Raw genomic sequence first — 12,160 nt, forward strand, 5'->3', positions numbered from 1 at the left:
GAAAGTGAGAGAGTGGCATGGACATATATACACTACGAAACGTAAATAGCTAGCTAGTGGGAAGCAGCCGCATAGCACAGGGAGATCAGCTAGGTGCTTTGTGACTACCTAGAGGGGTGGGATCGGGAGGGTGGGAGGGAGGGAGATGCAAGACGGAAGAGATATGGGGATATATGTATATGTATAACTGATTCACTTTGTTATAAAGTAGAAACTAACAGACCATTGTAAAGCAATTATACTCCAATAAAGATGTTAAAAAAAAAAAAGGAAACAAATGGTCACAGAATACTCTTTTATCGTCTCTGGTTTTAAGGGTGCTAGAATTCACTGCTAGGGTGACAAGAACGAACCCCAGGAGGCCCTAACATTAAAGGGAAAGAGATTTCACCATTTACTGGGGAATACGTGAGTCCAGCATTCCACGATTTAGCTGTTCTCTTACTAGAAAATACGATATGAAATGCCTATGACAGATCCCAGTAAATAACGCCTTCTTATTCTATTATCCGGTGGGAATGTAAGAATAGATTAATAACATTTAAATGCACTAACATGGGGCAAGAGTGGTAAGTGCAAAAAACAACTGCAGGCTAAAAAAATCAATTTCTTATACTGAAAAGAATTACCTCAAAGAACAAATACAGCTTAGTAATAGTTTCCTTTCAAGAAGACTGCTATGCTTTTGGAAACCAGAAGAAACCTTCCTCTATTGTTGGTAAAAGTCTGTGATAACCCTTCCCCCTACACTCAGACTCGGGTTGGCAACAGGAGAGAAGAGGAGTGTCATCTGTCGTCCTGGTAGGGACAACCCACATCTGGGAAACCCAGACCAGAAGGATTTCAGCCGAGGGAACGGACCGTCCATGATTACTGTTCCTCTGACTCCATCCCCTTGTGTTCTGGGGCATCTGGTGAGGGAGGGTTTTTCAAAAGCTATAAAATCAACTGAGTAAGGAGTGATCTTTATAAGAAGCAGGTACTTGGATATGTTAACGTAGGAACCACTTTCAAAAGGTAAGAGTTAAATATTTTCACAGTCAAAACATAAAAGATAATTCTATAAAATTCGTTCTTATAAATGGTCGGAGCCCTGCTACATAAGCCACGGCCTAGGAGCCAGAGAAGAAGGCGGGACAGGGATGGGAATCTCCCCTCCCTTCCTCCAGCAATTGTGCCGGCAATTCTGAGTCCTTGAACTTTGACCTTCAGAAATGGAAGCAGAGCGGGGAGTGAAGGATTGGGAGTTTGGGGTCAGCAGATGCCAACTAGTATATATGGAGGGTGGATAAACAACAAGGTCCTACTCTATACCACAGGGAACTATATTCAGTATCCTGTGATAAAATATAATGGAAAAGAATATATATGTATAACTGAATCACTTTGCTGTACAGCGGAAATTAACACAACATTGTAAATCAACTATACTTCAATAAAATTTTTTAAAAAAGAAAGAAACGGAAGGAGAAAAGATCCTTGACTAAAGGAAACTGAAGGTCCCTAACTCATCTCCGCCAAAATAACTGGTCCAGGGTGCCGCATGTTCCCACCTCTACCAACTTCTACAAAGTTCCTGTCACTGATGTATGTGACCTTTAGGACAATGGCTGAGTTTATGAAAATGTAAATGCTATAAACTCACACTATGAGAATAAACATTTTGGTTACATGCAGAGTCAGTCTGACTGGTCATTACTGCTCTTAGCAAAGGTATGATATAGATATTAAATGAGGACAAATATTAATGATGCAAAATAAGTCCTAATTGCTTAATCAGATATGGCTGGGCAATGATTATAAATACAGACAGAAAGAGGTAAAAAAGGAAGAAAAATTTAAATTAGGGAACAATTACTGTGGGGAAACACATGAAGGAAGAAGAACTAAAGCAAGAATAATCAAAAATATCATGATCTTAAAGTGCTATAAACCTCTTATTTTAAAATGCTGTTAATATGTAAAATAATCAAATGTTTCTATATGATAATCAAGGAAAACTTATTTAAGATTAGGATTAAGGACCTAACTTTAAGTAAGATATCACTATAAGGTGAATGTTAAAAGTTCCATGAAAGCCTGCTGAATGTCAGGATAAACTCTACTGGGCATAATATTCTATTCATTAAGCCTCGTTGACTTAAGACAGGGAATTTTCTGTTAATAATCATCAACCAAGTGCCACAAAGATGACAACAATATGAAACTATTTTGCATATATCTCAAGATAAAAATTTTCCACTTATAAGCTTTCAATCAAGTACATGACATGTAAAAACTCTTCTAAACATAATAAATAGTTTAAAAAACTACCTCAGAAAGAAAAGGACTAAGACACAAAAAGCCAGTGAAAAGTAAGAGAAAGAAACAGAAGGACAAACCCCAACATGATGAGAGATGTACAGACAGACAGAAATATATGACAAGCCAAAAAGCAGCAAGGCAGAGACGCATGGAGGGAAGGGTGACCAGAGGAAACACACAGAGAGCCTGCAGGACAACTGTGACTTGTCAGGCTGCCCCCAACAGCTTTTTTTTTTTTTTTTTTTTTAAAGAGATATGCTCCCTGTACATTCAGAGTAATTATTTTGGAATCTAGTCTTTGTTTTCAGATTCCTGGGGGATATTTTTCTTTTTTTTTTTAATTTTTATTTATTTATTTATTTATGGCTGCGCCGGGTCTTCGTTTCTGTGCGAGGGCTTTCTCTTGTTGCAGCAAGCAGGGGCCACTCTTCATCGTGGTGCGCGGGCCTCTCACCATCGCGGCCCCTCTTGTTGCGGAGCACAGGCTCCAGACGCGCAGGCTCAGTAATTGTGGCTCACGGGCCTAGCTGCTCCGCGGCATGTGGGATCCTCCCAAACCAGGGCTCGAACCCGTGTCCCCTGCATTGGCAGGCAGACTCTCAACCACTGCGCCACCAGGGAAGCCCAACAGCTTTTAAAACTATGTTACCTTCATCCAAGCACAGGTATAATCAGAAATTTAAACCTCCAGTGTTGGTCATGCAGCCCTCCTAAAATTTAGCCAGAAATTCCCCATTCTTGCTATTTTTGACAATAACTGCCTTGACCGATGAGAAAAACATTTTGATTATCACCTTTTAAGAAGTGCGTTTTAAGTAGTTCAACCTTATGTTGCCAATGTCAAATAGGAACGTGGGTTAAAACCATAAATGCCTAAAAAAGCAGCAGACCAGAAACATCTGGTGACACTAGAAATGCAGAGAGAAGAAAGAGAGGATGCAGTAACAGCTACGTACATGATGCTTGGCGAGTTCAATTTCAATGGCCTTGGGGTCTCCTCCGACAGGCTTCTGTTCGCTGAGCAAGCCCTCGGTGTGCGTGAGCCACGCCAGCAACTCGTCCAGTGCGTGCTGGAACTGCCCCAGTGCTAACAGAGCGCCCTCCAGCTTGTGCTGCAGACAGAGAGGAGAGGAAGACAATCGATCCACGAGCCTGACAGGATGGATGACCCACATTTATAAAACACGAGTGAACTGTTCAATCGCTTCATGCTGCATAAGTCTTTAAGCAAATCCAATGAAGCCCAATCATCATATCCTCATATATTTTAAGTTTGAAACTTTGTGGTTAAAAAAACAGCATGTGAGAAGCAGGAAATAAGAGAATTTAGGGGCTTCTGAAGTTTATGTCCAGGATCCCCTAATTTTACTTTTTAATAGTTATTTTACATTATTATATGAACCTGAAATTGGTATTTACCTGTCTGTTGATGATCCTCTCATCCAGACTGTCCCATATCAATTTCAGCTCCATCAGTGGGTCCAGAACAGTGTGTTTATCACTTTCTTCTGTTACTTTCTTTAGCAGGAGCTCTGCCTGATGGTTCAGTCTCTCCATTTCTATCTGTTGTTGATACGCCTCTGACTTAAATTGCTATTTTTTAAAAAAAGAGGCATACAAGGAAAATTTGTTATACATCAGTAACTTTATTTTTTTATTTTTTTGGAATTTTTGAATTTTATTTTATTTATATTTTTATACAGCAGGTTCTCTTCAGTAACTTTAAACAAACAAAAATTCTACAGGTTAGCTCTTCGTTCTAATCAACACTTTTAATTGGGGTGGGGTGAAGAGGAATAAAATCTAACACAGGGTTTACTGATGAAAAAACTGTAGATAAAAAATGATTAAAAGAAATCTTTTCTCACACCTGAAACTAGCACAACATTGTAAATCAACTATATTCCAGTATAAAATAAAAATTAAATTAAAAAAAAGAAATCTTTTCTCTTTATTCAACGTTTTCTGATGGAACGATTTTTTATTTATAATTTTGCTATTTCACTTCTGTTCTCTACAATGAAGAACTAACAAATTTCAAGGATGAACTTCTTCCAGTGTCTAATTATACATATTCAATAAATGAGTTCTGAAATTATAGGAAAGAAGAAAACAAAATATATATTGACATATATGAAACCTAGAAAAAAAAATCTCTAAGAAACTCACATTAATATTTCCTGCTCAAAACACACACACATCTTGCAGTCACTGAACACTCTGTGTTTTCTGTAGCTATGCTGTGTTTATTTATTTATGTATATTATTTTTCTTTGTGGCCATGCTACGCGGCTTGCGGGATCTTAGTTCCCTGACCAGGGATCGAACCCGGGCCCCGGCAGTGAAAGTGCTGAGTCCTAACCAATGGACCGCCAGGGAATTCCCTGCTATGCTGTGTTTATTAGTATTTATTTATCCTTTGCACTGACTCAGAATAACATGACTCTCACTTGGTGCTTAATGACATGTAGGTAATAATCCTGGCTTTGCCAACCAATACAGGTTAGCCAGTGGTTACATGTAATAGGAAACTGTCTTTTCATAAAGTATTGATTTTAATCTCTAATAGTAAATAATTAAATAATAAACAATTAATGGCTAAGCAGTCTCTTAATTTTTTTCAAGCAAAATAATAATTAAAAATAATAACAAAAGCATAGTGAACACTTGCTATAGTCAAGTTGTTCTCAATAAACTTATAAAGAAAATCATTTTATCCCCAATTAAGCTAAGGACACAGAAGTGAGAGCAGTTAGATAACTTTTCTGAGGCCATTTGGCTAGTAAGTGGATGAAGGGAGATGCAACTTCAGACACCTGATTTCAGGGCAAGCACCTCATCCAGTGTGCTGTATGAAAACTGCTGAGATATATGTAAAACCCAAAATAAACCCTCCTCCACACCTGTAATTGTACATAAAGGGTATCATGTGTTTACTACATGAGCAGACAGAGTAAAAAAAAAAAAAATCACAATCTAATGATGGTAACAGTAAAATTCTCAAGAAGAAACAATTTTTTTCTAAATGAAATATTCTATATCACACTTAGAGATAAAAATGCTACTCTTTTAAAGCCAGATAATAATTTTATGTAAAAATCTAGTAGAGTTCATTGAAAGGGCTGTGATGTCTCTGTAGATAGAGACTTTAAAATTAGGGAGGAAATAGCTGCTCCCACTTTGATAAATGAGCATCAGCACAGAGGAATTCAGAGGAAACGGTTCAGCCATTTTCACAGCTGGAGATCAAGAACCACAAAGGAAAAAAATTATAGAGGAAAGCAGATGGGAAACAACAAGCATTTACAAAACAAACATTTTGGGAAACACTATGAGCCCATCCAATCCCATCCACCCACGGGATCCTTCTTTAGCCTGTTGGACTAATTGAATTACTCTGAACACAACGAAGAAAACAGAAATGTTGCTGTATATGTATCAGTGACAATAACACACTACGGAATAATAAAGTTCTAAAAATCCTTACAGTATAGTATACATATGTAATATGTCAACACACACACACACACACACACACACACACACACACACACACACACACGCCCCCATACCTCATCGTACACCCAGTATGAGGATATATGAAAGGCTATAAATCAAATCTTAGGAGTGCTTGACTCTCAGTACATAACATTTTGTTTTGCTAATGTGCATTTTCTGATTTTTCTATAATGAACAGGAATTGATTTAGTAAGAAAAACTACTAGTATTTTGTATCCTTTATTTAACGAGCACTTATACATGACCTATTATGTGCGGGCACTATATTAAACCAGTTCCATAATCAAAATGTAACACTTCAATTATATAAAATAAATTTGCATAAAGCATCCCATGAATCAAGAACTTAAAAACGCAACGTTTGATTGCATTGAACAAATGCAATTCAATTGCAATTGAATTGATGCAATTTCTCAGCCCCTACCCATACCTTCAGCTCCCCAATCTGCTGCTTGACAGTTTCAAGATCTGTTCCAATTGGAGACAATGAAGCCAATTTGCCACCTGCAATATCTACCCAGTCGAATATTGCCTGAAAAACACGTTAGGTCATGTTATTATAAGAGTATATTTGAAATTACTACAACATCTCAAGTGCGACAGAAAAGTATAATCATAAATCTATAAAGATATTAAGCAATGAGCCTGTTTTACAAATAGGGTAAAAGTGGCAATATATTGGAACAGTTATCCCAAATATGAAATAGATGAAACCTCCAATTTTGCATCCAAATTTGCAGAAGAAATTCTATCTTGAATAGAATCTTAGAATATTGAGAACTTTCAAGAAAAGTCTATTTGAAAAAAAAGTTTTATAAATTCACCACACAAAATAAAATTCTCTGTACTCTGTCTGCCTAAAAGGCAGATTGTATACATATATTGAAAGAAAAAGATTCAAACCCATCTGTTCATTCAAATAATCAAGAAGTTTACTGTTTGGCACATGAAACAATTTGTCTCAAGTAAACTCTTCTGTATAACTGAGATTAGCATTAAAATCCTGCATGTATAATGATTAAGACCATTATTCTGAACTGCGACAAAACTTCAAAATCTCCTATCTTCTTGTTCGTTTTAGGCAACACAAACAATCTAAAAAGGCTCCACTCACATTTTTTTTTTTCAGGTTCTGAATACACAAAATTATTCTGCCATTTAATGAAGTTGCCAGGCCATACAGTACTGAGAAAAGAACCTTGGGAAATATCTGGTAGTTTAAACTGATCATGATAAACCCTAAGAACTTAAGCAGCAACTTGGGAAATAAAATGCATTTCACTTTACAATCAAACCTTGAAACCTCTGGAGTGTCTGCAGTTTTGGACACTTACCTACAGCTCTTTTAATCCATCACTGCCTTTCATCCCCACACAGGTGATGCTACTGACCTAGGACCAGCAGGACCTGTGATGGGCCTTGTTTTTCTAGCAACGGTGATGAGACAAGCCTTCGTGTCCAGCTGTGAGCCTGACCTCCTGGGGCTAACGGCTGCAATGGTGGCAGAGCCATCTCCAGCCCCGGGAGAGGATACAACCTCTGTGACCCACCAAACGAATGTGAAAATCACGATCTGGCCTCACAGATGGACGTAGAGCCTGACTGGTTACTGGCCACTGCTATCCAACCAATAAATTATCACTTTGGTTAAAAAAAAAAAAGAGGGGGGGGTTACAATAAGGTGTCACTTGTAGTGAATTTTTTTATATATTTGCCAAGTTCAAAACACTTCTCTGCTGGCATAAAGCTGGGCTTGTGATATTTATTTTTATAAATATAGAAATGAAGGGGCCTAGTAAAAGGGAAAAGATGTTCTCATCTGAGCTTTAAAAATAATATTCTCTTGGTGTTACGGAAATACTTAGAGAGGCCTTTTCCATATGGTTGGATGAAGGATTCAACCCCTGCCAGTCTGTTAGGAAATGGAATAAAGTTAAGGAAGGTAGGGAGAGAAATATCCCTGAGTTGGCCTCAACTGACAGGAGAATTTTTAATATTAAAAAAATAAACTTAAAAACTACTTAATGAACTGAATGAGAACCCTTGAGGGATGTGAAAAACAACCATCAAAAGGAATTATATACATGGGAAAGAAGAAAACACTTTTTGCATGACAGATTATGACCTAATAAAATAGAAATCTATTTTAGTTCACCGGGAACACTGGCTTCAAATCAAATTTCTTTACATCTGACTTGTGCTACGCTTGGTGATATTTTTAGATAGTGTTTACCCCTTTCATCTTATTCCACTCAACTCTAGAGCAGAACTCAAGCTCAGCTCCATTTCACTGTCTGGTGTTGAGCCATTTATGAAAAATACTGCGACTTTCACTTTAAAAAGTTAAAATATTTCTTTTCAAAGTAAATTTCACTGAATGTGTGTATAAGAATGTGTTTAGGGGTGTATATGAATCTATACATATCTCCAGTGTCAGAAATCTCTTCAAAAAGGCAAAGCATGAATTGAAGCAGGTGAGTTAACTGCATCACACTTGCAGCTCTGGGGACATACTGATGCGTGAATTTGTAAGCATCACTTATCACCTGATCCCTCCCTCCAGGAGACCCTGCAAGCCTTACCTGCAGTCCATCCTGGTACTGAACAGCAGCCTGCATTGCCTCCTCAAGTCTGTCCACCCGGTCTTTCCAAGCTTTATTTAGAGAATCCCAGGCTGAATTTAACTACAATGTAAATATTAGAACTCTTTCAGTATCATATGCTAAGTTTCCGACTACTTCTATCAAATATGCTTTAGTTAGCAAAATCCTTTTAAAAAACCATTCTGATAAGAGTAGAAAATATGCAGGTTTTACCTCGTCTATACTCTTCTTAACAATGGGCTTGTCGGGTTCCCCGCAAGCGGCAATGAGTTCAGAACCCAGGTTAATAACCATATCCAGCTCTTCCTGCAATCCATCTATCTCCTCCCTTATGACCTAGAATAAGAAATGGCAGCCTTACTTTTAAGCCAAACCACAATGAAACTAAAAAGATGCACACAGACATTGATGGTAGTTATTTCTAGGAGGAAGGATTGTAATCAATTTTTATTTTCTTCGTTCTGTTTTCTAAGTTTTGGCACTAAATTTTTTCAACAAGGGAACACAAGAGCCATTTTAAAGAAAAAACAGTGTCCTTCGAGGAACAAATGTCAAATGCTTATTATAAAGACAGTATTTAGGAAATAATTCCATGTAACATATACCAGAATAAGTCTTTCAAAAAAAAAAAAATCAACAATACTGAAAAGCATGGAAAGCCATTTTGTTTTTGTTTTTTAAACCAACTAGTTTGGCAATACACATTTAAAATAGACATAAGTATCATATGAGTTCAGAGACTTCACACAAATTAATGTAATTTCCTTAGTTGATTTAGGATAATCTAACTCTAGATTTTCATTTTTACCCCAGGACATGTAAAGTACCAAACAAACAAACAAACAAACAAAAACTATGACAGAAATACAGTATTCTACCTTGCTTTCATTTTCTTGGTTAAATACACTTATTCATTCAAGATGCATTTATTTACCAAGGATGAACATGCCCCAAACCAGGCATTGGAGATACAGAGAAAATTAGATATGACTATTCCACTCAAGGGGCTCTGAGTCCACTGGGAAAGACAGAGGTACAGTCAACGATAAGTCATGCTCTGCATTAAGTCCTTTGCGTGATGAGAAGGTTATGGGGATGGACTAACTCAGCTGAGTATACAAGAGGGTGGAGGGTGGCAATCCAACTGAACCTTGAAGCTTGAGTGGGATCCGCCAAGGAGAGTGGCAGGAAAGATATGCTAGGGTAAGGAAATAAAATGTGCAAAGATTCAGATGCTAGAAAGAGCACGGCAGCTTCAGAGAAAGCCATAAGAGAAGGAGCTTGGTAAAGGAGCAGTAGAAAAAAAAATGGCTTTGGAAACACAGGCCTGGGCCAGGCTGGGATGGAAAAGGTTGATACCGTGTTCCAGGGAGTTTGGACCTTAGGTGGTAGGCAGTGGACGCCTCGAGGGCTTTTAACCAGCAGGACAGCAAGAGGAGATCTAGAGGGACAACAGGCAACAAGGATAGAGGCTGGCGGGAAGAGAGACTCCACAGGCAGGGGTACCGCTCAGATTACTTTCTTAGACAAGAAAGAGAGATGACGAGGCCCCGAAGTAAGGCAGAAACAATGGGGATGGAGAGAAACTTTCTAAATCAACATTCTCCATGGGAAACCTGTGGGTGGACTCTGCCCCCTACTACATCTCTGTGCATTCCACTTTCAGAACCAAATATAAATTCTAATAGCGTAATTCCAAATATTTATACCAAAGGAATCCAACATTCATGCTACCACAACTTATTTTTTAAACATTAAATGAGATTCTCTGCTTACCTCTGCTGCTTCTTGCTGTTGTTTTACTACCGAGGGATCGATCCCAGGATCCTCCAGATCCCGGATGAAGTCTTGAGTATCTTTAGTGGTAACCACCAGTGACATGTGATCACACCAGAACTTCTCTGCTAATTCCATCACATCCAGTAGCTTGGCTTCCCTTTCTTCCACCAGTGTGTGTATGTTCTCCCAAATGAAAACCATTTGGTCTAGCTTATCCTGAACAGCTACAGAGCAGAACAATATCAAAAAGACACACCCTGTAAGCAATAAAGCACAACGTTCTAATTCACACAGAACAATCATTCAATTTTCCAAGGATCTAAACCTGGACCAAATTTGGGTTGAGCCCAGTCTAGTGGGTATCACTGGGCCCAACGGCCTTTCCAGGCAAATACAGGACCTGAGGGTGTGCTGCTCCTCCTGAACCAAGGTTTCCTGACAAAAGACAACGCTCAGAGGCATGTGAACTCAGAGGAGACCTGAGTTCACCAAGGCTGGCCTTAGTATATTCTTTACGCTCTCCAAATCAAGAATAGAGATGTCTGCTTAGTCTCAGGAACACAACAAAGTAGGATACGTATTTTGGGCTTACTTCTAGTGTCCTCTTACCGTGAATTTCCACTGACCTCTGCACAGGCCCTTCCTTTTGACCCCAGCTCAGACATTTAAGGTGCTTGGCTAGTGTCCTGGTTGCCATTTCTGTGGCTATGGGACAGAGTACCCATGACATAAAGTAGTGTAGTCAGAGGAAAAAATACCCCTAGGTTTGGTCTTATTAGCATTATGCTTTAACCAACTGATTTAAAGGGCCCGGAGAACATATGGTTTTTGTATCATGGCACATGTTGTAGTTACTCAACTGATTTCACAAACACAGGAAGACATTAACAAGGGACTGGTGTGCATAGCCCCTCCACCCCAAACATGTCACATCTGCAATACCTTTTCTAAAATCTGGCGTGTTGATATGCAACTGGACTGTCAAGGAACATTCACAATTGTTCTGAGTAAAGTTCAGTGGTTCCCTCATCCTGAAAGGATTACCTTTGGCAGATATGTCTTTGTCAGTGCCCTGGGACCGAGCGATCATCTCCTCTCCCCTCTGCCTGAGGGTCTCGTACAGAGGCTGCAGCTTCTCCATGTCCACCGCCACGTTCTTATTCTCACTGACCTGCTCCTTGATCTTCTCCACCTCTGCTGAGATGGAAGGCGGCTGCCGCAGACGCTCCACCACGCGCTCCAGACTCTCCAGGATCTGGTCGATCTTGTCGTGGAACTGGGAGTGAAAGAGAAGGGCCATTTATGGGGGGAAAAGACCTGTGACGCCAAGGGTGGGATTTAAAATGATAACACACCTATCTAATGTCACAGTCAAGAATGAAACCTTGGCCTTTCTGTTAACACATCCATCCAAAGAGTTATATCCAGCTGGTGTGTGAAGACATTCCTAAAATCACAACTCATATGCACCTCTCTGTGTCACACTGCTTATGGGGATGGGACTGCTTCTTGCAAATAACTGAGTAAATTCATTAAGAAACTGTATTATGTTAATATATAATTGGACCACTTGACAGCAGCATTTTACTAGTGCTTCATCTTATCATAATTCAAATTAACTTTGAAAATTAGGTTCAATAATCTGGGTGTTTGTCTATCAACACTGATAGTTTTATTCACTTTTACTGATTATTTTGGCATCCTCAAAAAGTTATGTTATTAAATGTAAAATTCATGGGCAGTTTTGATGAGGTGAAAGGGATTTCTTAAGTTATGAGTTTCCTGAACTAAAAAATGTTAAAAAATTAAAAAAAAACAAAAACCTTCCTGATGTTGTAATGGAAGTTTATATTTAATTCCTGGCCAAACACATAGTCAGATCCATGAAAGAATTTTAAATTTCCACTTGCAAAGGCACCACAGACAATGAAGCAAAGTTACGAACACTTGTTCAT

The 12,160-nt window shown here is 38.6% G+C and overlaps 1 protein-coding gene across 1 annotated transcript in view; it reads right to left on the bottom strand.

Moving 5' to 3' along the window:
* Nucleotides 1-12,160, bottom strand: part of LOC133095287 (dystonin-like) — a 497,948-nt gene that overhangs the window by 42,335 nt on the left and 443,453 nt on the right. Inside the window, 7 exon segments of the mRNA XM_061196431.1 lie at nucleotides 3,261-3,416; nucleotides 3,724-3,897; nucleotides 6,254-6,355; nucleotides 8,406-8,507; nucleotides 8,640-8,762; nucleotides 10,203-10,429; nucleotides 11,250-11,481. Of these exon segments, the coding sequence (XP_061052414.1) occupies nucleotides 3,261-3,416; nucleotides 3,724-3,897; nucleotides 6,254-6,355; nucleotides 8,406-8,507; nucleotides 8,640-8,762; nucleotides 10,203-10,429; nucleotides 11,250-11,481 (1,116 nt within the window).

The sequence above is a fragment of the Eubalaena glacialis genome, chromosome 7 (genome assembly GCF_028564815.1).
Source record: "Eubalaena glacialis isolate mEubGla1 chromosome 7, mEubGla1.1.hap2.+ XY, whole genome shotgun sequence".
Taxonomy (NCBI): domain Eukaryota; kingdom Metazoa; phylum Chordata; class Mammalia; order Artiodactyla; family Balaenidae; genus Eubalaena; species Eubalaena glacialis.